The sequence below is a fragment of the Dryobates pubescens genome, chromosome 31 (genome assembly GCF_014839835.1).
Source record: "Dryobates pubescens isolate bDryPub1 chromosome 31, bDryPub1.pri, whole genome shotgun sequence".
Lineage (NCBI taxonomy): Eukaryota > Metazoa > Chordata > Aves > Piciformes > Picidae > Dryobates > Dryobates pubescens.
The window spans coordinates 8,763,090-8,786,676 of record NC_071642.1 but is presented as its reverse complement, the minus strand read 5'-3'; the positions used below and the strand labels follow the sequence as shown (position 1 = coordinate 8,786,676).

The window sequence follows — 23,587 nt, the reverse complement described above, 5'->3', positions numbered from 1 at the left end:
GTTTTCCCTTCTCTTCCCCTGGCACCTCCTCTGCTCCAGCTTGCCCCCAGTGCCCCTTGGCCTGGCCTTGGCCATCCCTGAGCAGAGCCTGGCTCCAGCCCTGCACATCTTCATCCCCAGCACTGAGGGCAGCCCTCAGGCTGCTCTGCTCCAAGCCCCAGCTCCCTCAGCCTGGCCCCACAGGGAGATGTTCCACTGCCTGCAGCAGCTCTGGGGCTCTGGGATGGACTCTTTTTGTGTGCTCTGGGCTGTCAGAGAGAAAAATCACAGAATGCAGCAGGTTGGAAGGAACCCTCAAAGGTCATCTTGTCCAACATCTCCAACTACAGCAGGCTGCCCAGGGACACATTAAGTCTGGCCTTGAATGTCTCCAGGGATGGAGCTTCAACCACAGCCCTGGGCAGCCTGTCCCAGTGTCTCACCAGCCTCACTGTGCAGAACTTCCTCCTGATGTCCAACCTCAATCTCCCCTGCTCCAGTTTCAAACCACTGCCCCTGGTCCTATCCCCACAGCCTCTTCTGAACAGTCCCTCCCCAGCCTGCCTCTTCAGATATTGAAATGTAGCTCTAAGGTCTCCCTGGAGCCTTCTCTGCTCGAGGCTGAACAGCCCAAATTCTTTCAGCCTGGCTTCATAGGAGAGCCCTTTCAGTGCAAGTCTCTTCATGCTCTATTCCCAGCAGCCATGAGTGAGCAGAAGCAGCATCTCCCTCACCACCATTCACTGGCAGTGATTTCATTGTCCTTTGCCTGGTTCCAGCAGAGACCAAGTGCAGCAGCTCCCCACTGGCAGTGGAGACTGCCAGCCATAATCAGCTGCCTCAGTGGAGAGTCTGCAGCCAAACTGGTGTCCAGAGCAGGGGTGTGAGCACCTTTCACACTTAGCAGCAACACTGCTGCAGAGAAAACTGAGCAGCTAATCAAGAGAGCAGTTCTGCATCCTGCTCACTGAGCAGAGGGCAAGCAGGCACAGACCCCTGCAGAGCACTGCCAGCTGGTCCTGCTCTGGTCTGCATCCCACAGCAGATGCAAGGTCTGAGATGGTTACTCAAGAGCTTTGCCATCTTATCACAGAACCTCAGAAATGTTTTGGCTGGAAAGATCTCTAAATCTTCAAATCCAACCTTCAACCCGAGGCTGCCATGGCACATTATGCACCAAATGATAGAGTCACAGAACTGTCAGGGCTGGAAGGGAGCTCAAGGCTCAGCCAGTTCCAACCCCCTGCCATGGCCAGGGACACCTCACACTACAGCAGGTTGCTCACAGCCACCTCCAGCCTGTCTGCAAACACCTCCAGGGATGAGGCTTCCACCACCTCCCTGGGCAGCCTGTGCCAGGCTCTCACCACCCTCATGGAGAAGAACTTCTTCCTCACATCCAATCTGAATCTCCCCCTTTCTAGTTTTGCTCTATTCCCCCCCAGTCCTATCCCTCCCTGACACCCCAGAAAGTCCCTCCCCAGCTTCCTTGTAGTCCCCTTCAGATCCTGGAAGGCCACAAGAAGGTCTCCTGGGAGCCTCCTCCTCTGCAGCCTGCACAACCCCAACTCCCTCAGTCTGTCCTCACAGCAGAGCAGCTCCAGCCCTCTGCTCATCCTCGTGGCCCTGCTCTGGACATCTTCCAGCCCCTCCAGATCCTTCCTGGCACAGAGGCTCCAGACCTGGACACAGTGCTCCAGGTGGGGTCTCACCAGAGCAGTCACTCTCAAGAGCTCATCCTGGAAAGGGGGGAAGAGGTCCTTTGCTGCAAGCTACTCAGCCTGCAAGCCCTAATACTGCTGCTCCTTGGTCCCACCACCCAAGTCAATCATCATAGACACAAGAACCAAAACTCACACAGTGTGTGCTGGAGATGATGACAGAGCTGGAGATGAAGCTCAGGCCATCGTTCATACTGACTTGAAGAGCTGCTTCCCTGAGAAAAAAAAAACAGAAACAAGTCAGGCCAGACAGACCACAGCCCCCTGTTAATGCCCTCCACAACCTGTGCTCCTCAGGCACCAAAAAGCCCTTTGGACAGTTAATGCACACTGCTGGAGCTCTCTCCACTGTGCTCCAGGGCACAGCTGCCAGTTAGCCAACAAACACATGAGGCAATGTCACAATTAGATGTGTATGAGAACCATAGAGGGATCTGGCCAGGCTGGATCCAATGAACCAAAGCCAATGGGGTGAGGTTCAACATGGCCAAGAGCTGGGTTCTGCACTTGGGACACAATAACCCCAGGAAGGCTCCAGGCTGGGGGTAGAGCTCCTAGAAATGGCCCAGCAGGAAAGACCCTGGGGGTGCTGGGTGCCAGAAGCTGGAGAGGAGCCAGGGAGTGCCCAGGTGGGCAAGGAGGGCAGCAGCAGCCTGGCCTGGAGCAGCAGTGGTGTGGGCAGCAGGAGCAGGGCAGGGCTTGTGCCCCTGGACTGGGCACTGGGGAGGCCACAGCTGGAATCCTGGGGTCAGGGTTGGGCTCTGACTGCCAGAAGGACTTTGAGGGCTGGAGCAGGGCCAGAGAAGGGCAACAGAGCTGGGGAAGGGTCTGGAGAAGAGGGCTGGGGAGGAGCAGCTGAGGGAGCTGGGGGTCTTGAGCCTGGAGGAGGCTGAGGGAGACCTCATTCTTCTCTACAGCTCCTGAGAGGAGGCTGGAGCCAGGTGGGGGTTGGGCTCTGCTCCCAACGAAGAAGTGTCAGGACAAGAGGAAATGGCCTTCAGCTGCACCAGGGGAGATTTAGGTTGGACAGGAGGAACAATTGCTCCATGGACAGGGCTGTCAAACCCTGGAGCAGGCTCCCCAGTGAGGTGGTTGAATCCCCAGCCCTGGTGGTGTTTGAAAGCCACAGAGATGGGGTGCTGAGGGCCATGGTTTAGCCCCAGCCTTGGCAGAGTTAAAGGATGGTTGGACTGGATGCTCTTAAAGGTGCTCTCTGACCCAAATGATTCTGTGATTCTAGCAGAGTATGGAGAGCCAAGGCAGAAACATTTCCCCACATGCAAAGGAAACGCTTGGGTCTCTGGAGACAAACCTACATGCCAACGTCCTGCAGCACGGGTGCTGGGCAGAGCAGGTAGGTGTCTTCGACTACAAAAGGCTTCTCATCTGAAAAAAAGAAAGATTGGGATTCATCACCAGGTCAGTGATGTAAAGCAGGCCCTAAAGCTCAGGTGCAAGTCAAGTTTGTGCTCTGTGATACATCCACGGAGTCACAGAGTGCATCAGGTTGGAAGGGACCCTCCCAGGGCATCCTCCCCAACCCCCTGCACTCAGCAGGGACAGCTCCAGCTGGAGCAGGCTGCCCAGGGACACAGCCAGGCTGAGCTTGAATGGCTCCAGGGATGGAGCCTCAGCCCCAGCCCTGGGCAGCCTGTGCCAGTGACTCACCAGCCTCCCTGTGCAGAGCTTCTGCTGATGTTCAACCTTAAACCTCCCCAGCTCCAGCTTCGAACCATTGCCTCTCGGCCTATCCCCACAGCCCCTTCTGAACAGTCCCTGCCCAAGGAGAGGACAAACAAGAGCAAGCAGTGTGAGCAGTGTGTGCAAGCCACTGCACAGACTGCAAAGGGCTGAAGTCACCAAGCCAAGCAGTGAGGGAGAGGCAGGTGCTGTGGAGCACTGCTCCAGGGGACAAATGGACAATGTGTGGCCAAATCTATTGATCACAAAGCTGTCTCTGGCTGCTAATGCTCACTGTGGTTGGTCAGCACTCCTTGGGCAGATACCAGGAGGCTGCTGGAACACTGCAACAGGCTGCCCATGGAGGTGCCTGGGGCCCCATCCCTGGAGATATTCAAAGTGAGGCTCCACAGAGCTCTGAGCAACTGGATTCAGTGGGGGATGTCCCTGCTGACTGCAAAGGGCTGGACGGGATGAGCTTTGGAGGTCCCTTCCAACCCAGACCATTCTAGAAACCTGTTTTTCCCAGAGATTGCTACAAGAGAGGTTCCCACTGCACACAACACTGCAGAGAGCAGGAGCATTGCTCCAGGAGCTAGCAACACCAGCAACCCTGGCTCCTGCTGCTGCACTGCTTGCTGCCCCGGGTCATACTGCTGCACTGCTTGCTGCCCCGGGTCATACTGCTGCACTGCTTGCTGTCCCCGGGTCATACTGCCGCACTGCTTGCTGTCCCTGGCTCCTGCTGCCGCACTGCTTGCTTTCCCTGGGCCATGCTGCCGCACTGCTTGCTTTCCCTGGGCCATGCTGCTGCACTGCTTGCTTTCCCCAGGTCATACTGCCGCACTGCTTGCTTTCCCCGGGTCATACTGCTGCACTGCTTGCTTTCCCTGGCTCCTGCTGCCGCACTGCTTGCTTTCCCTGGCTCCTGCTGCCGCACTGCTTGCTTTCCCCGGCTCCTGCTGCCACACTGCTTGCTGTCCCCGGCTCCTGCTGCTGCACTGCTTGCTTTCCCTGGCTCCTGCTGCCGCACTGCTTGCTTTCCCTGGGCCATGCTGCCGCACTGCTTGCTTTCCCTGGCTGCTGCTGCCGCACTGCTTGCTGTCCACGGGTCATACTGCCGCACTGCTTGCTGTCCCCGGGCCATGCTGCCACACTGCTTGCTTTCCCCGGGTCATACTGCTGCACTGCTTGCTTTCCCTGGCTCCTGCTGCCGCACTGCTTGCTTTCCCTGGCTCCTGCTGCCGCACTGCTTGCTTTCCCTGGCTCCTGCTGCCGCACTGCTTGCTTTCCCTGGCTCCTGCTGCCGCACTGCTTGCTTTCCCTGGCTCCTGCTGCCGCACTGCTTGCTTTCCCTGGCTCCTGCTGCCGCACTGCTTGCTTTCCCTGGCTCCTGCTGCCGCACTGCTTGCTTTCCCTGGCTCCTGCTGCCGCACTGCTTGCTGCCCCGGGTCATACTGCTGCACTGCTTGCTTTCCCTGGCTCCTGCTGCCGCACTGCTTGCTTTCCCTGGCTCCTGCTGCTGCACTGCTTGCTTTCCCTGGCTCCTGCTGCTGCACTGCTTGCTGCCCCGGGTCATACTGCTGCACTGCTTGCTTTCCCTGGCTCCTGCTGCCGCACTGCTTGCTTTCCCTGGCTCCTGCTGCTGCACTGCTTGCTGTCCCCGGCTCCTGCTGCCGCACTGCTTGCTTTCCCCGGCTCCTGCTGCCGCACTGCTTGCTTTCCCTGGCTCCTGCTGCCGCACTGCTTGCTGTCCCCGGCTCCTGCTGCTGCACTGCTTGCTGTCCCCGGCTCCTGCTGCTGCACTGCTTGCTGTCCCCGGCTCCTGCTGCTGCACTGCTTGCTTTCCCTGGCTCCTGCTGCCGCACTGCTTGCTTTCCCTGGCTCCTGCTGCTGCACTGCTTGCTTTCCCTGGCTCCTGCTGCCGCACTGCTTGCTGTCCCCGGCTCCTGCTGCTGCACTGCTTGCTGTCCCCGGCTCCTGCTGCTGCACTGCTTGCTGTCCCCGGCTCCTGCTGCTGCACTGCTTGCTTTCCCTGGCTCCTGCTGCCGCACTGCTTGCTTTCCCTGGCTCCTGCTGCCACACTGCTTGCTGTCCCCGGCTCCTGCTGCTGCACTGCTTGCTTTCCCCGGCTCCTGCTGCCGCACTGCTTGCTTTCCCTGGCTCCTGCTGCCGCACTGCTTGCTTTCCCTGGCTCCTGCTGCCGCACTGCTTGCTTTCCCTGGCTCCTGCTGCCGCACTGCTTGCTGTCCCTGGCTCCTGCTGCCGCACTGCTTGCTTTCCCTGGCTCCTGCTGCTGCACTGCTTGCTTTCCCCGGCTCCTGCTGCCGCACTGCTTGCTGTCCCTGGCTCCTGCTGCTGCACTGCTTGCTTTCCCCAGCTCCTGCTGCCGCACTGCTTGCTGTCCCCGGCTCCTGCTGCTGCACTGCTTGCTTTCCCCAGCTCCTGCTGCCGCACTGCTTGCTGTCCCCGGGTCATACTGCCGCACTGCTTGCTTTCCCTGGCTCCTGCTGCCACACTGCTTGCTTTCCCTGGCTCCTGCTGCCACACTGCTTGCTGTCCCGGGTCCTGCTGCTGCACTGCTTGCTTTCCCCGGCTCCTGCTGCCGCACTGCTTGCTTTCCCTGGGTCATACTGCCGCACTGCTTGCTTTCCCCGGCTCCTGCTGCTGCACTGCTTGCTTTCCCCGGCTCCTGCTGCTGCACTGCTTGGTTTCCTCGGGTCCTGCTGCCGCACTGCTTGCTTTCCCCGGGCCATGCTGCTGCACTGCTTGCTTTCCCTGGGTCATACTGCTGCACTGCTTGCTTTCCCCGGGCCATGCTGCTGCACTGCTTGCTTTCCCCAGGTCATACTGCCGCACTGCTTGCTTTCCCCGGGTCCTACTGCTGCACTGCTTGCTTTCCCTGGGCCATGCTGCTGCACTGCTTGCTTTCCCCGGGCCATGCTGCCGCACTGCTTGCTTTCCCTGGGCCATGCTGCTGCACTGCTTGCTTTCCCTGGGTCATACTGCTGCACTGCTTGCTTTCCCCGGGTCATACTGCTGCACTGCTTGCTTTCCCCGGGTCATACTGCTGCACTGCTTGCTTTCCCCGGGTCATACGGCTGCACTGCTTGCTTTCCCTGGGTCATACTGCTGCACTGCTTGCTTTCCCCGGGCCATGCTGCTGCACTGCTTGCTTTCCCCAGGTCATACTGCCGCACTGCTTGCTTTCCCCGGGTCCTACTGCTGCACTGCTTGCTTTCCCTGGGCCATGCTGCTGCACTGCTTGCTTTCCCTGGGCCATGCTGCCGCACTGCTTGCTTTCCCCAGCTGCTGCTGCCACACTGCTTGCTTTCCCCGGCTCCTGCTGCCGCACTGCTTGCTTTCCCCGCGTCATACTGCTGCACTGCTTGCTTTCCCTGGGCCATGCTGCCGCACTGCTTGGTTTCCCCAGCTGCTGCTGCCACACTGCTTGCTTTCCCCGGCTCCTGCTGCCACACTGCTTGCTTTCCCCGGCTCCTGCTGCCGCACTGCTTGCTTTCCCTGGCTCCTGCTGCCGCACTGCTTGCTTTCCCTGGCTCCTGCTGCCGCACTGCTTGCTTTCCCCGCGTCATACTGCCGCACTGCTTGCTGTCCCCGGTTCATACTGCCACACTGCTTGCTTTCCCCGGGCCATGCTGCTGCACTGCTTGCTGTCCCCGGTTCATACTGCCACACTGCTTGCTTTCCCTGGGCCCTGCTGCCGCACTGCTTGCTGTCCCCGGCTCCTGCTGCCGCACTGCTTGCTTTCCCTGGGCCCTGCTGCCGCACTGCTTGCTGTCCCCGGCTCCTGCTGCTGCACTGCTTGCTTTCCCCGGGCCATGCTGCCGCACTGCTTGCTGTCCCCGGCTCCTGCTGCCGCACTGCTTGCTTTCCCCGGGCCATGCTGCCGCACTGCTTGCTGTCCCCGGCTCCTGCTGCTGCACTGCTTGCTTTCCCCGGGCCATGCTGCCGCACTGCTTGCTGTCCCTGGCTCCTGCTGCCGCACTGCTTGCTTTCCCCGGCTCCTGCTGCCGCACTGCTTGCTTTCCCCGGGTCATACTGCCGCACTGCTTGCTTTCCCCGGGCCATGCTGCCGCACTGCTTGCTTTCCCCGGGCCATGCTGCTGCACTGCTTGCTTTCCCCGGCTCCTGCTGCCGCACTGCTTGCTTTCCCCGGCTCCTGCTGCTGCACTGCTTGCTTTCCCCGGGCCATGCTGCTGCACTGCTTGCTTTCCCCGGCTCCTGCTGCTGCACTGCTTGCTTTCCCTGGCTCCTGCTGCCGCACTGCTTGCTTTCCCTGGGCCCTGCTGCCGCACTGCTTGCTTTCCCCGGGTCATACTGCTGCACTGCTTGCTTTCCCTGGCTCCTGCTGCTGCACTGCTTGCTTTCCCTGGCTCCTGCTGCTGCACTGCTTGCTTTCCCTGGGCCCTGCTGCCGCACTGCTTGCTTCCCCTGGGCCATGCTGCCGCACTGCTTGCTTTCCCCGGGTCATACTGCCGCACTGCTTGCTTTCCCCGGCTCCTGCTGCTGCACTGCTTGCTTTCCCTGGGCCATGCTGCTGCACTGCTTGCTTTCCCTGGGCCCTGCTGCCGCACTGCTTGCTTTCCCCGGCTCCTGCTGCCGCACTGCTTGCTTTCCCCGGCTCCTGCTGCTGCACTGCTTGCTTTCCCCGGGCCATGCTGCTGCACTGCTTGCTTTCCCCGGGTCATACTGCTGCACTGCTTGCTTTCCCTGGCTCCTGCTGCCGCACTGCTTGCTTTCCCTGGGCCCTGCTGCCGCACTGCTTGCTTTCCCCGGGTCATACTGCTGCACTGCTTGCTTTCCCTGGCTCCTGCTGCTGCACTGCTTGCTTTCCCCGGGCCATGCTGCTGCACTGCTTGCTTTCCCTGGCTCCTGCTGCTGCACTGCTTGCTTTCCCTGGGCCCTGCTGCCGCACTGCTTGCTTCCCCTGGGCCATGCTGCTGCACTGCTTGCTTTCCCTGGCTCCTGCTGCTGCACTGCTTGCTTTCCCCGGGTCATACTGCTGCACTGCTTGCTTTCCCTGGGCCATGCTGCCGCACTGCTTGCTTTCCCCGGGCTCCTGCTGCTGCACTGCTTGCTTTCCCTGGCTCCTGCTGCTGCACTGCTTGCTTTCCCCGGGCTCCTGCTGCTGCACTGCTTGCTTTCCCCGGGCCATGCTGCTGCACTGCTTGCTTTCCCTGGCTCCTGCTGCTGCACTGCTTGCTTTCCCTGGGCCCTGCTGCCGCACTGCTTGCTTCCCCTGGGCCATGCTGCCGCACTGCTTGCTTTCCCCGGGTCATACTGCCGCACTGCTTGCTTTCCCCGGCTCCTGCTGCTGCACTGCTTGCTTTCCCTGGGTCATACTGCCGCACTGCTTGCTTTCCCTGGCTCCTGCTGCTGCACTGCTTGCTTTCCCTGGGTCATACTGCCGCACTGCTTGCTTTCCCTGGCTCCTGCTGCTGCACTGCTTGCTTTCCCCGGCTGCTGCTGCTGCACTGCTTGCTTTCCCCGGCTCCTGCTGCTGCACTGCTTGCTTTCCCCGGCTCCTGCTGCCGCACTGCTTGCTTTCCCTGGCTCCTGCTGCCGCACTGCTTGCTGTCCCCGGCTCCTGCTGCTGCACTGCTTGCTTTCCCCGGCTGCTGCTGCTGCACTGCTTGCTTTCCCCGGCTCCTGCTGCTGCACTGCTTGCTTTCTCCGGGTCATACTGCCGCACTGCTTGCTTTCCCCGGCTCCTGCTGCCGCACTGCTTGCTGTCCCCGGCTCCTGCTGCTGCACTGCTTGCTGTCCCCGGGTCATACTGCCGCACTGCTTGCTGTCCCCGGCTCCTGCTGCTGCACTGCTTGCTGTCCCCGGGTCATACTGCCGCACTGCTTGCTGTCCCCGGCTCCTGCTGCTGCACTGCTTGCTGTCCCCGGGTCATACTGCTGCACTGCTTGCTTTCCCTGGCTCCTGCTGCCGCACTGCTTGCTTTCCCCGGCTCCTGCTGCCGCACTGCTTGCTTTCCCCGGCTCCTGCTGCCGCACTGCTTGCTTTCCCCGGCTCCTGCTGCCGCACTGCTTGCTTTCCCCGGCTCCTGCTGCTGCACTGCTTGCTGTCCCCGGGTCATACTGCCGCACTGCTTGCTTTCCCCGGCTGCTGCTGCCGCACTGCTTGCTGTCCCCGGGTCATACTGCCGCACTGCTTGCTGTCCCCGGCTCCTGCTGCTGCACTGCTTGCTGTCCCCGGGTCATACTGCTGCACTGCTTGCTTTCCCCGGGCCATGCTGCTGCACTGCTTGCTTTCCCTGGCTCCTGCTGCCGCACTGCTTGCTTTCCCTGGGCCATGCTTCCGCACTGCTTGCTTTCCCCGGCTCCTGCTGCTGCACTGCTTGCTTTCCCCGGCTCCTGCTGCTGCACTGCTTGCTTTCCCCGGCTCCTGCTGCTGCACTGCTTGCTTTCCCCGGCTCCTGCTGCTGCACTGCTTGCTTTCCCCGGGTCATACTGCCGCACTGCTTGCTTTCCCCGGCTCCTGCTGCTGCACTGCTTGCTTTCCCCAGGCCATGCTGCTGCACTGCTTGCTTCTGGCAGCAGTGGACAAGGTTCTTGCCTCAGGCACATTATGAAATGTTTATTTTTTTTTACACTCCATTAAAGTAAAGATGAAATAGTAATGAAAAGTTGTAAGCTGCACTGAAGCTTTCCTCATCCAGCTTCCAGCCCATCCCAAGCCTATGCACACAGCCTGGAATTTTCAAGTTACCCACAGCAGTTATTTTGTTCAGCACCATTTGACAGAGGCAAACAGCTGAAACATTTCAGCCAGCCACATGCTCTGCACAGGCAGCTTCTGCATCAGCCTCACCTACTGAGAGCAGCCCTCCAGCTTCTGGGGTTTAAACTGGAGAAGAGGAGGCTGAGGGGAGACCTTCTGGATCCTTACAGCTCCCTCAAAGAACCTTGGAGCCAGGTGAGGATTGGGCTCTGCTCCCCAGTGACAAGTGAGAGGACAAGAGGAAATGGCCTCAAGTTGCATCAGGAGAGGTTTAAGTTGGACATGGGCAACAATTTATTCTGAGAAAGGACTCTCAAAGCCTGGAAGAGGCTGCCCAAGGAGGTGGCTGAATCCTCATCCCTGGAGGTGTTGCAAAGAGGCAGAGATGTGGTGCTGAGGGCCATGGTTTGGAACCAGCCTTGAAAGACTTAGAGGCTGGTTGGACTGAACGAGCTTGAAGGTCTTTTGCAACCAAACTGATTGCATGATTCTATGATCCCTCCAGATCTCTGCTCCTGCTCTGGTTGTTATCTCCCCACAGCCTCAATGCAAGAGCACAGACAAACATCTGTGCTGATGTGTTTAGCAGAGGATGTTCCTTCCTTTGCCAGCCACATGCCCTCTAGAAAATGATTTCCTCATCCCAAGAGAGGCAGACAGACAAGAGGCATCCAAAGCACGCAGTGCAGTGATGCACATCCCTCTCTGCCCACAGCACAGGCACAGGGCTGGCACCACACCTGAGCTCTCTGGCAGTGGACCTGCCAACCCAGCAGCAGCAGCTTCTGCTTTGCACAAGCAAGTCAGATGCAGCACAGTGGTGAATCTGCTCCTGCAGTTCTGTTCTCACCCTGATTTTTGAAGGTCACAATTAGGTCTCCTCAGTCTTCTCCTCTCCAGCCTGCACAACCCCAACTCCCTCAGTCTGTCCTCACAGCAGAGCAGCTCCAGCCCTCTGCTCCTCCTCGTGGCCCTTCTCTGGACACCTTCCAGCACCTCCAGATCCTTCCTGGCACAGAGGCTCCAGAACTGGACCCAGAGCTCCAGCTGTGGTCTCAGCAGAGTGGAGCAGAGGGGGAGAATCACCTTCCTGTCCCTGCTGGCCACACTTCTCTTGCTGCAGCCCAGGCTCTGCTTGGCCATCTGGGCTGCAAGTGCTCACTGCTGGCTCCTATTGAGCTTCTCACCCACCAGCAGCCCCCAAGGCCTTTTCTTCAGGGCTGCTCTCAAGCCAGTCCCTGCCCAGCCTGTGAGATGAAGATCAAGGTCTTCCCCTTTGCTAGTGCTGGCAGCAAAGGCCAAGGCATGCTCCAAGGCAGCATGCACTAAACAAAAGCTGGCATCACTTTGCAAGGCCTTTCCTTCAGATCTCATCAGGCTTTGTTTTCTCTTTTCCCACCCCAAACTGCACTGAAGTTTCTCTGCCTCTCTAGAAAGTTTATCAGCCTCAGAGTCCCAGGAGGGGGCTCCTGGCTGGCCAGGCTGGCTACAGGCAGGGATGATGTTGTTTGGAGGATGTTTGTGTTTCACCACAAAAATGAGTGACTATTTTCCTCTGCTCCTAAACAAAAGAAGATCCATTTGGTTTGCATCACTCTGGCCATCTGATGCCTTCCTGGAAAACTTGCAGAGTGACCCCAAACCCAGCAGCACTTCTCAGCTGCTCCGGCGTCCGTCTGCAGGATGCATCGAAGCACCGCAGCCTGCTGCAGCTAAACCTTGCAGTGTCCCTCTGCAGTGGGAGATGAGGCTCCCAGAACCCACATCTCCTGCCAGCACAGCAATTTTGAGGTTTGGCCTCCTCCCAGTTGCTAACAGGCTTGGAAGGGCCGTGGAAGGCGGAGTGCTGGACTCTGCTGCCCAGGAAGTGATCGCTGGGCTCAGCCCTGTGACCGTGGGGACCGCAGTTGGACTTCTGTGCCAGTTCTGGGGGAAGGATACCCAGGCCTTGATGGCATCTCAGATACCAGTCAAAGGCAGAGCATGGACCAGCATAAGAGGGACATGGAAATGCTGGAGCAAGTCCAGAGGAGGGCATGAAGATGATCAGAGGCTGCAAAACCTCCCCTGTGGGGCCAGGCTGGGAGAGTTGGGGCTGTTCAGCCTGGAGAAGAGAAGGCTCCAGGGAGACCTCAGAGCAGCCTTGCAGTACCTGAAGGGCTCCAGGAGAGCTGGGGAGGGACTTTGGACAAGGGCTGGGAGTACCAGGCTGAGGGACAATGGCTTTGAGCTGGGAGAGGGGAGACTGAGAGTGGAGATGAGGAAGAAATTGTTGAGAGTGAGGGTGGGGAAACTCTGGCAGAGGTTGCCCAGGGAGGCTGTGGCTGCCTCCTGCCTGGAGGTGTTCAGTGCCAGGCTGGATGAGGCCTTGAGCATCCTGGGCTGGTGGAGGTGTCCCTGCCCATGGCAAGGGGTTGGAACTGGGTGATCTTGAAGGTCCCTTCCAACCCAACCCATTCTATGATTCTCTCAATGTCCAAAGCCAAGGTGAAGACTGGTACCAGCCACAGGCTCCTTTCTCCATCAAGCACATTAAGGTCCTCACTGTCTGACCCCCTCCCAGGACACAGCACACAGAGACAACTGAAACCAGTCAGTCCTGAGGCACAAAACCACTCAGAGCAGTGTGCAGGGATGCAGAAGGGTCAAGATCTGCCCCAAATCCAGCTGCTTTCTGGGGGTGCTCTTTCACCAAGGTACTTCCCACTGCTCACCACTCTGACATTCACTGCCCAGCGTTCCTCCACCTTTAGCAGCTCTCTGTGGCCTGTCAAATCCATCATCCCCAGCAGCACTGAACAGTTTCTTCTGCCATTAGCAGGGTGTAACTTTCTGGCAGGCCAGGACTTGGAGTCCTTCCCATCCATAATACTAAAAGGCTCAATGTATGCACAAGGCTGTGTATGACACAGAAGAGCCAACCCCAAGAAGAGAGGAGCAGAGCCCAGGGAAGCTGAGCAGGACAGAGTTGTGCTTTCTCCTGGCCATCTAACCCAGCTGCAATCAGCCTTTGCTTTGGGGAATGGCTCATCCAAGAACCATTTGAGCACTGGCTGCAGAGAGCCCTCAGGGAAGGGTTGAAGCAAGCACAACGTTTTCAAATTGCCACCACAGTATCACAAGTGCTGATTGTTGCCCTCACAATAGCAGCAAGAGTTTAGTCCAGAAAAGGCTGCAAAAGCTGTTTGCCAAACCTCCCACATATCACAGTTTCCTTCTCTTACCCCTGTGTGAATCATAGAACCTTAAGGGTTGGAAGGGACCTCCTGAGATCATCCTGCCAGAGCAGGGATCACCCAGGGCAGGTTACCCAGGAACACATCCAGGCAGGTTTGGAATCTCTCCAGAGAAGGAGACTCCACAACCTCTCTGGGCAGCCTGCTTCAGGGTTCCAGCACCCTCACACCAAAAAGTGTGAGGTGGAACCTCCTGGTTTCCAGCTTGTACCTGTTGTTGCTTGTCCTGTCCTTGGGCACCACCAACCAGAGCCTGGCACCTTCATCCTGACCCCCACCCCTCAGATATTGATAGACATTGATCAGATTCCTCTCAGCCTTCTCCTCTCCACACTAAGCAGCCCCAGGGCTCTCAGCCTTTCTCCACAGCAGAGATGTTCCAGTCCCTTCATCATCCTCATAGCTTCCACTGGACTCCCTTCAGCAGATCTGTCTCTCTTGGATTGGGGAGCCCCAAACTGGACACAGTATTGCAGGTTTGGCCTCAGCAGGGCAGAGCAGAGGGGCAGGAGAACCTCCCCAGCCCTCCTAGATTTGCTCTCAACTAAAGCACATCCCCCTTGTGTTCTGTCACCGGAGTCTTCTTTCCTAGAGTAACAGCCAGACTGGGGTGGGAGTCTGGCTGCTCTCATGTAAGACTTCCTCAGGTATCTCTGTGCCAAGAAGGCTGTTCCCTGCAACTCAGTCCACTGGGGATGGGAAGCCCTGAGCCTTCACCAGCCTGAGCACTTCTCTTGTCTCTCTGTCCAGGTACCTCCACACCTGCAGCCCCTAGCAAAGCACCATCGCTGCTGCTCCTGGCTGACTGCTCCTCTTATGCCTCTCCTTGTGAGAACTCTGCAAGCCAAGTTTGCATTTCAAACCCACTTTGTGGGGAGAGAGGAATGTAGCAAGAAGCTGCAGCGCTCTCTGAGCTGGAGAAACTGCCTTGGAGAAAGCCCCATAAAGGAGAAATGTTTTGTTAATGCTGTAATGCAAACCACACTGAGCTCAGGCTGTAATTGCTCTGCTTTGTGCAGGGACACAGGAGCCGAGTGCCAAAGGCAGGCAGAGCAGGGAGAGGGGATGGGGGGAAGAGGCAGATAAGCACAGAATGATGACCTCACATTCATAACAATCTCTAGATGGAGAGGAGGGATCTGGAAGGAACTGCTGCTTCTCTGGTGACTTCCTCTGCTGTGCACGCAGCTCTGTTCCTCCAGCACACAGCTCCACAGCTGCTGACGGAGCTCGGCAGAGCTCCAGGCTGTTCATTTGCTCATGCTCACAGCTGGCAGCCCAGCAGAGCAGCTCATGCTGCAGTGCACCAGGGTCCCTCCTGGGCAGGAGGCTGGGGCCAGCTCCACTCCCACCTCTGAGCTGCTTTGCACAGGTCTCCTAACCTGAGAGGCCTCCATCTCCAGCAGCAGCACTGCAAATAAGGAGCTTGGCAAAGCACTGCCCATGGCACAGGGACTCTCCTCACCACACAGCCCAAGCTTCCTGCCTGCTCTCTGCTCAGTCCTCCACACTTGGCCTGCAGCTGTAGAGGAGTTCTGCTCTGAAAGTTCCTGCCCACAGTGTGCTGGAGGCCAGCAGAGCACCTGAGGGGAGATCTCCCATTTTTATATCCCTTGTCAAGCAATCACAGAGTCATAGAACTGTCAGGGTTGGAAGGACCCTCAAGGATCAGCCAGTTCCAACCCCCTGCCATGGCCAGGGACACCTCACACCACATCCAGCCTGGCTGCAAAAACCTCCAGGGATGAGGCTTCCACCACCTCCCTGGGCAACCTCATGGAGAAGAACTTCTTCCTAACATCCAGTCTCAATCTTCCCACTTCTAGTTTTGCTCCATTCCCTTCAGTCCTGTCACTCCCTGACACTCTAAAAAGTTCCTGCCCAGCTTTCTTGTAGCCTCCTTCAGGTACTGGAAGGCCACAATTAGGTCTCCTGGGAGCCTTCTCCTCTGCAGCCTACACAGCCCCAACTCCCTCAGTCTGTCCTCACAGCAGAGCAGCTCCAGCCCTCTGCTCCTCCTCCTGGCCCTTCTCTGGACACCTTCCAGCCCCTCCAGATCCTTCCTGGCACAGAGGCTCCAGAACTGGCCCCAGAGCTCCAGCTGTGGTCTCAGCAGAGTGGAGCAGAGGGGCAGAATCCCCTCCCTGGCCCTGCTGGCCACACTTCTCCTGCTGCAGCCCAGGCTCTGCTTGGCTCTCTGGGCTGCAAGTGCTCCCTGCTGGCTCCTGCTGAGCTTCTCCTCCCCCAGCACCCCCAAGGCCTTTTCTTCAGTGCTGCTCTCCAGCCAGTCCCTGCCCAGCCTATATTGGTGCCTGGGATTGGCCACCCTCCAGAGCAGGCCACCAGGCTCACCTTGGTCTATGCTTTCACCTAGGAAAATGAGAGGCACAGGTGGTGTCTTTCCTAAAGCTCCCAGCCCCAAAACCACCTGCTGGAGTTTGCACACAGTGTTTGGCATTCTCTAGGGCCACAGTAAAAGCTGCTACAGGAAAATAAAAGTAGAAGATTCAGTGGGGGCTTAAAGTGAAATGATCAAGTAGGGAGACAAAGGAACTGCAAAGCAAACCATCCCTGTGCTGAGTGGCCAGGCTGTGAAGAAGGAATCAGAAGCAAAGCAGAGGAAGAAGAAAAGGCAGGGGACATGGAGCATGCTGCTGGGCTTTGAATACAGAAGGCAATGCTCAGAAGGCCTTTGTTTGGGATACAGCTCCCTGTGCATCTCACTCTACTGATAGTCCTCCCCCACTCTTTTCCTCACTTCTCCTCCTTCCTGGTACTTGGAGCTGAACCAAAGCCCAGGCCAGGCTGTGCAGAGGCTCAGGTTTGGCCAAGCCCCAGAGCATTCACTAGAATGCAAAGGTTGTAGCCCCACCTCTGCTGGGCTGTGTGCTGTTTCCTCACCAATCTTTCATCTCTCCAGTTTTAAATTGCCTAGGACAGAGCTGGCCTCTCTGCCCAGAGCTATCTTTGCTGGCTGCTGCACATCTGGGCAGACAAAGACGTTTTAGCACCACAGAGCAGCCATAAATCACTGCACTGGATAATTACTTTTAACTCTGTGCAGTCTGAACTCAACTCTCCCAGGTCCTGCTGCTGGCAGACAAGAGCCTGCTCTTGAACATGCAGCTGATTACAGTTCTGCTCAGCCAAATGCTCTTCATGGCTTCTACAGATGTTCCTCTTTGTTTTCCCTTTTCATCCCATAACTATGAACATTATGAGCCCATGCTCTCTTCACCTGCCACTTTTCCCTGCCAATAATCCCAATAAAAACCTATTAGCTCATGCCCTTAACCTCAGTGAGTCCTTAGCTGTGCTGCTCTCCATCTCATCTGGGATAATTTAAGGTTTCAGGAACTGTTGGCTTAGTGTTATCTTTTAAAACCCTTCCCTCCCTTCCCTGCAGGCTGAGAGGCTTGGAGCAAACACAAGCAGCCAAGTTCTCCATTCTCCATAAGGGCTCCATAAAATCCCCACTTGGGGAACTCTGCTGTTCAGCTGTTTGCAGCTAAGTGCCACAAAGACACTCTGAGAAGCCAGGGTGGAAGCTGCAGGCTCCAGCAAAGGGAAGCCCTGAGCTGCGTTCCCACAAAGAGTAGCTTCCACTTAACAGACCTGTGCCAGCTCCCACCTGGAGGGACTTGGGTTTGAGAACACTGATGAGCAGGGGCTGAGTTCCTTCACTCAGGGAAGGGTTTGAACTCAGAAACTGAGTTCGTGGCTTGCTTCCAGGTCACTGCATCAGACAACCCAGGGCTGAGACCTGAGAAGGGTTGGTGCAGTGCCAGGGAGAATGAGCTCACTGCTCAGTGATTCAGGGGACAATGAATGCAGCAGGTCAGGAGGCAAGGAGCATATCTGGCCCTTACCCTCATCTTCCACACTCATTTTGAGGAACAAGCAAAGAGAAGCCCTTGGGTTGCACCAAGACAGGCTGCTTGTTCCTGACAGCTACTCTGGAACCATGATGGCAGACACCACAGTGAGATACTCAGCCAGGGAGGCAGTCAACACAGAGAGGAAGGAGTCCTCCTCCTCACCCTCCCCAACTCCAGGTCAGGGTGTTTGGCAGTGAGGTAACCTTTGCAAGCAGTTCCTCCCATTGGCAGCAGTGACTCTTTTCACAATATCACAGAATCACAGAATATTAGAGGTTGGAAGGGACCTCCAGAGATAGAGTCCAGCCCCCTGCCAGAACAGGGTCACCCAGGGGAGTCTGCACAGGAATGTATCCAGGTGGATTTTGAATGTCTCCAGAGAAGGAGACTCCACAACCTCTCTGGGCAGCCTGCTCCATGCCTCCAACACCCTCACACCTCATGTGTGAAGCCTCCTTTGTTCAAGCTTGAACCTGTTGTTCCTTGTCTTATTGCTGTGCACCACCAAAAAGAGCTTGGCCCCCTCCATTTGACCCCCACCCCTCAGCTATTGATAGACATTGATCCCCTCTCCTGATGCCTTGCTGCAGAGCCAGCTCTGAGATGCTGAGCAGCAGCTGGGATGCAGGCAGCCATAGCTCACACAGCCTCAGGGCACAGGGGGAGCTGCCAAGGGAGTGCCAGGGGAGCAAGCAGCCTTCTCTGGAGGAGAGTGGAGCAGCAAATCAAACCTGAAAGACTTTGCATGGGAGAGCATTGAGAGCAATTCCCTACCTCAGCAAGCTGGCAGGAAGAGCAGCTGCCTCCAGCCTGCCTTCAGGCTCAGAGTCACAGTGTAAAGGGGGCCATGAGGAGGACAAGTGATTGCTGCATGGGTGTGGAGGCAGAATTGAATGAACAGGAGACAGAGAAAGGAGACCTGCACCAAACCTCTGCCTTCTGAAAAGGCCTCATAGAGCAGTAGGAAGAGAACTGGTGTCAAGACATCTGGTGCTTGTCTGCCATGAACTCACTTGGAGCAGCTCTCTTCAGTGCTGCAACTTCAGCTCCCCATCAGCAAACCAGGGCTGGCAGAGTTTCTTCACTTCACCCCCAGCTTCCAGAGCTTTTTCTCTCCAGGATACAGATATTTTTTTACACACATCTATTTTAGAGCTGAACTAAAGCCCAAGATCCAGGTTCTTCAGGCCTTCTGAAGTCACACTCTAAAGACCTTTGTGCTGCAGCTCTTGAGAGCAATTTATAGAAGAGATGGGAAGCAATTTGGGGAAGAGAGCACTGATGTCCTTCTGCTCTGGAAGGCCCAACCCCAGCCTCCCACACAGGCTGCAAATCTGGCCCCTGGTGATCCTAAAACTGCAATGCTGTACACATTGACCCTTGCAGCCCTGCTTTGGAGACTGTCAACAGCATCAGTCTCTTAAAGGGATATCTGAGGGCTGTGCAGGACTGGAAACAAGGCCAGGCATGGTGACAGAAGCTGCCCTAAATCCTGCAGCTTCAGAGGCTGGGCCTTGCTGAGTACTTGCCTTATAGCTCTCATAACACAGAATCCTGGAATCACCTGTGTTGGAAGGGACCTCTAAAACTCATCCAGGCCACCCCCCCTGCAGTCAGCAGGGACATCCTCCACTAGATCAGGCTGCTCAGAGCCCTGCCAAGCCTCACCTTGGATACAGGATGGAGCCTCAACCACCTCCCTGGGCAACCTGTTGCAGTGTTCCAGCAGCCTCCTGCTGCAGAACTTGTTCCTCACATCCAATCTCAATCTGCTCGGCTCTCTTTTCAAACCACTGCCCCTGGTCCTATCCTTGCAGCCCTTTGGGAACAGTCCCTCTGCAGCCTTCTTGTAGCCTCTTTAGGTACTGCTCTAAGGTCTCCCCAGAGCCTTCTCTCCAAGCTGAACAGCCCCAGCTCCCTCAGCCTGCCCTACAGCAGAGCTGCTCCAGCCCCCTGATCATTTTTGTGGCCTCCTCTGGACCCCCTCCATCAGGTCCCTGTATTTCATGTGTTGATGCCTTTTTCAGCATGAAATGTCACTGCTTGAAAAATTCACCACAAAGTTTTCTCTTGAGCCCAGAGCAGCTTCCCCACACAGGGGAAGTTCCCACCCAGATTGCCTGTTTGCTGTGGGATTGTCACATTTGGACTGAAGAAACAAACCCCACAGACATCCAAGCTTCCAGCTTCCAGCAACCAAACCCAAAGGCTTTTGGATCTGCACCACAAGGCTTCAGCCTCTGCAAAGCAAAGTAAACTCCTAAATATTTGCACAGCAACTTCATTGCCATTGGAACCCTCAAGGTGGAGAGAGAAGGGAAGGTTTCCTGCCTGGGGAGACTTCCCAACACATCTGATCCAAACAAAACCTTGGATCTGCACTCTGGGGAGAAACCTAACATGGCTCAACACCTCCATGCAGCTCTGGTCCAGACTGAAGGAGTTCTGGCCACATATCAGCTTTGAGTCTGATTTTATGGATCTTAAAAGGAAAAGCCTGAATCTGGGGCTGCCCCTGCTGCTCTCTTTTGAAAGCCACCTCTCACTTGTTCACACATCTCCAGCACAGCTCCAGGCTGCATGGAGATGCCTTCAAAGCAGTTAATTTACTGTAACCCCTGCAAGCCCACTCATTTTACCCAGATCCTTCTCTTTCCCTATCCCCCTGTCTTGCTCCTCCCAGGACACTGAGCCCTCCAGCTTCTGCTTTGGGTGTCCCAATAGTCACCACACCTGAATTAAGTAAACATGAAGCACAGCCAGGGAAGCTTTGTGCTCAGGGACACAGGAGGCAGCTGTTCCCCAGCCTGCCTGCCACTCAGGGACAAATGACACAGCCTCAGTGTCCTACAAACACCCAGGAGCAGGTTGCCCAGAGAGGCTGTGGATGTTCAGCCTGGAGAAGAGATGGCTCCAGGGAGACCTCAGAGCAGCCTTCCAGCACCTGAAGGGGCTCCAGGAGAGCTGGGGAGGGACTTTGGACAAGGACTGGGAGTGCCAGTCCGAGGGACAATGGCTTTGAGCTGGGTGAGGGGAGATTGAGACTGGAGAAGAGGAAGAAATTCTTTGCAGTGAGGGTGGGGAGACATTGGAACAGGTTGCCCAGGGCTGCCTCCTGCCTGGAGGTGTTGAGGGCCAGGCTGGAGGAGGCCTTGAGCAAGCTGTGCTGGTGGGAGGTGTCCCTGCCCATGGCAGGGGGTTGGAGTGGGATGAGCTTGAAGGTCCCTTCCAACCCAACCTATTCCATGGTTCTGTGATCAACCCAGCAAGACACACACAGATCCTCTTCCCAGGCAAGTTTCTTGACCCCTGCTCCAGCTCCTCCAGTCACCCCCTGCTGTCAGCATCACAGCATCCAGCACCACCAGCACCATTCCTCTGAAGTAAATCCTCTCCCCTGCACTCTGCTAACAGAATAGCTCATCCCACAATTATCACCTTCACAGTCAACACACATCTGCAGGTCCAAAATCTTTTGGAAGCAAAACCCTGGCAGTGCAGAGCCAGGAAGAGATCAAAGGCAAGGATCTTACTGAGTGTGAGGCTGTCGTTGATCCTGAAGCTGCAGAGCACTCTGTTCACGTTGCGAGCGTGGCGAAATCCATTGCCCCTCACCACCACCTGGAAGGACTCTGCAGCAAAGGAGACAGGAGGTTATTGGCACAGTGGGGCACAGAGTGGGCATGGCACAGAATCACACAATGGCAGGGGTTGGAAGGGACCTCCAGAGATCATCCAGTAGATGCCCCCTGCCAGAGCAGGGTCACCCAGGGCAGATCACACAGAACACATCCAGATGGGTCCTCAAAGTCTCCAGAGAAGGAGACTCCACAGCCTCTCTGGGCAGCCTGCTCCAGGCCTCTGGCACTCTCTCACAACAAAGAAGTTTCTCTTCATGTTGAAGTGGAACCTCCTGGGTTCCAGCTTGTGCCCATTGTTGCTTGTCCTGTCACTGGGCACCACCAGAAGCCTGGAACCTTCATCCTGATCCCCACCCCTCAGATATTGATAGACATTGATCAGATCCCTCTCAGCCTTCTCTCCACACTAAGCAGCCCCAGGGTTCTCAGTCTTCCTCCACAGCAGAGATGTTCCAGTCCCTTCATCATCCTCATAGCCTCCACTGGACTCTCTCCAGCAAGTCTCTGTCTCTCTTGACCTGGGGAGCCCAGAACTGGTCACAGCATTGCAGGTGTGGTCTCAGCAGGGCAGAGGGGGTTGGACTGGATGACCTTCGGAGGTCCCTTCCAACCCAAACCATTCTGTGATGCTGTACTGGGAAAGGGTCACAAACATCCTGCAGCCACCAGCACTGGGACTGCCTTGCAAGGCAAGCACAGTTCCCATACTTCCAGAGACAGTCCCAGAAGAGTCCTGGCAGCAGCAGGCACAGGGCCTCGAACTCTGCAGTTCCCCATGGTGAAGGAACAGCCTCCACAATTCCTGTTACTGCCTAGGAGAGGCACTCAAATCCACACCAACGTGCTCTGAACACCAAATGTTGCAGCATCCAAGGCAGTGCAAAGGCCAAGGACAGTGCAAACACCACCCTGCCTGTGCAGCTCCCAGCAGCACCAGGAGCTCAGCTTTTGCAGACTCCAAGTTTCTGCCTTGCACTTTACAGTCTCTAACTTTCTTTCATCTCCCTGAAGGACTCCCACACTGTACTTGTCAGAGAAGCAGATTTGCTCTGGAATCTGGGCTCCCTTCCAGGTCCCACTGGCTTACAGCCAGGCTGCAAATCATCCTGCCACATCCAGCCAGGGAAGCTGCCTCTCAGGCCCATTCTGTGTTGTCCAAGAGCGCTTGGGAAGAACGGGGGAGAGGAGCTCTGCTCTGGGGCCTGGGGGCTGCTGAATGCTGGAGGGAAATCTCAGCAGTCTGAGCTGCTGGGGAAGGAGAGCTCAGGAACAGACAGGGAGCAGCCTGCCAGTGATGTCAGATGGGCCACGGGGTCCTGTCTCTGCCTAGGGCTGAAATCATAGAATCCTAGAAGGGACCTAAGAGCACATCTCCTCCACCCCCTGCCATGGGCAGGGACAGCTCTCACCTAGGCTCAGCTGCTCAAGGCCTCATCCAGCCTGGCCTTGAGCACCCCCAGGGAGGAGGCAGCCACGGCCTCCCTGGGCAGCCTGTGCCAGAGTCTCTCCACCCTCACACTGAAGAAGTTCCAGAGAGGAGACATCCACTGTGAGGGTGACAGAGCCCTGGAGCAGGCTGCCCAGAGAGGTTGTGGAGCCTCCTTCTCTGGAGACTTTCCAAACCCACCTGGATGTGTTCTGTGTGACCTGCCCTGGGGGATCCTGCTCTGCTAGGGGGGTTGGACTGGATGCGCTTCAGAGGTCCCTTCCAACCCCTACCACTCTGTGGTTCTGTGATCCTCTGAGACACTGAATTTGCAAAACTCTAAACCTAATCAAAGCCTCCTTTCCTGATTTGGTTTGCAGTTTTGCAGAGTATCTGCTTCAGGTTTGGCAGAGCCCAAGACAGAGTGCTGTAAATGAGTTAGGCAGAAAGGTCCCAATCAAGCCTTTTCTGCAAGAGCATCCCAGCTGACACCAGCTGGCAGAGATGGGACCTGTGCAAGCTGCTGTAAGATGAAAAAGAGAACCAACAAAAAAAGCCAAAGATGTAGCTGCAGTTCATGAGTTCCCTTGGCACTCTCCAGCAATTAGAGACATACAGAGAGAGGCATTGCAGACAATGTGAAGAAGGACTTCAATTCCTACTCACCTCCTGCACATATACTGGAAGGCTCTGCTGCCAGAATCTCTATACAGGATTTCTTCAAGATCTAAAAGACAGAAAGAAATGTCAGAGGTGGCTCAGACTTGGCTCCATGGGAACACAAAGCAGGACAGACAGACAGCAAGCACTCAGCTCAGCGCTGCACTTGGGATCCCTGGCACAACTTTGCCACCTGAGTTCTTCCCTCTGAAGCAGCCTGGCTGTGTCCTTGCTCTTCCACAGGCAGCCTATGGAGGAAGGCAATGGATGCTGATGCTCTCCAGTGCCCCAGCACAAGCTTGCTGCTATCTGTGGGACAAGTGATGGTGTCTCTGCTCAGCCCTTGTGAGAGCACACCTTGAAGACTGAGTCCAGTTCTGCTGTCCCCAGCACAAGAAGGACACAGAGCTGCTGGAGTGAGCCCAGAGGAGGCCACAAAAATGATCCAAGGGCTGCAGCAGCTCTGCTGTGAGCACTGGTTGAGGGAGCTGGTCCAGGGGGACCTGAGAGCTGCCTTCCAATAGCTGAAGGGATCCTGCAGGAAGGCTGCAGAGGGTGTTTAGAGACAGGCCAAGAGGGAATGGTTTGAAGCTGAGGGAGAGCAGGGTTAGACTGA

At 56.8% G+C, this 23,587-nt stretch overlaps 1 protein-coding gene across 1 annotated transcript in view; it reads right to left on the bottom strand.

Moving 5' to 3' along the window:
• Positions 1 to 23,587, bottom strand: part of ANTXR1 (ANTXR cell adhesion molecule 1) — a 126,840-nt gene that overhangs the window by 65,150 nt on the left and 38,103 nt on the right. The window contains exons 9-12 of the mRNA XM_009900581.2: positions 22,978 to 23,038; positions 20,778 to 20,876; positions 3,017 to 3,086; positions 1,837 to 1,915 (exon numbers count right to left, since the gene is read on the bottom strand). Of these exons, the coding sequence (XP_009898883.2) occupies positions 1,837 to 1,915; positions 3,017 to 3,086; positions 20,778 to 20,876; positions 22,978 to 23,038 (309 nt within the window). The remainder of the gene's footprint in view (positions 1 to 1,836; positions 1,916 to 3,016; positions 3,087 to 20,777; positions 20,877 to 22,977; positions 23,039 to 23,587) is intronic.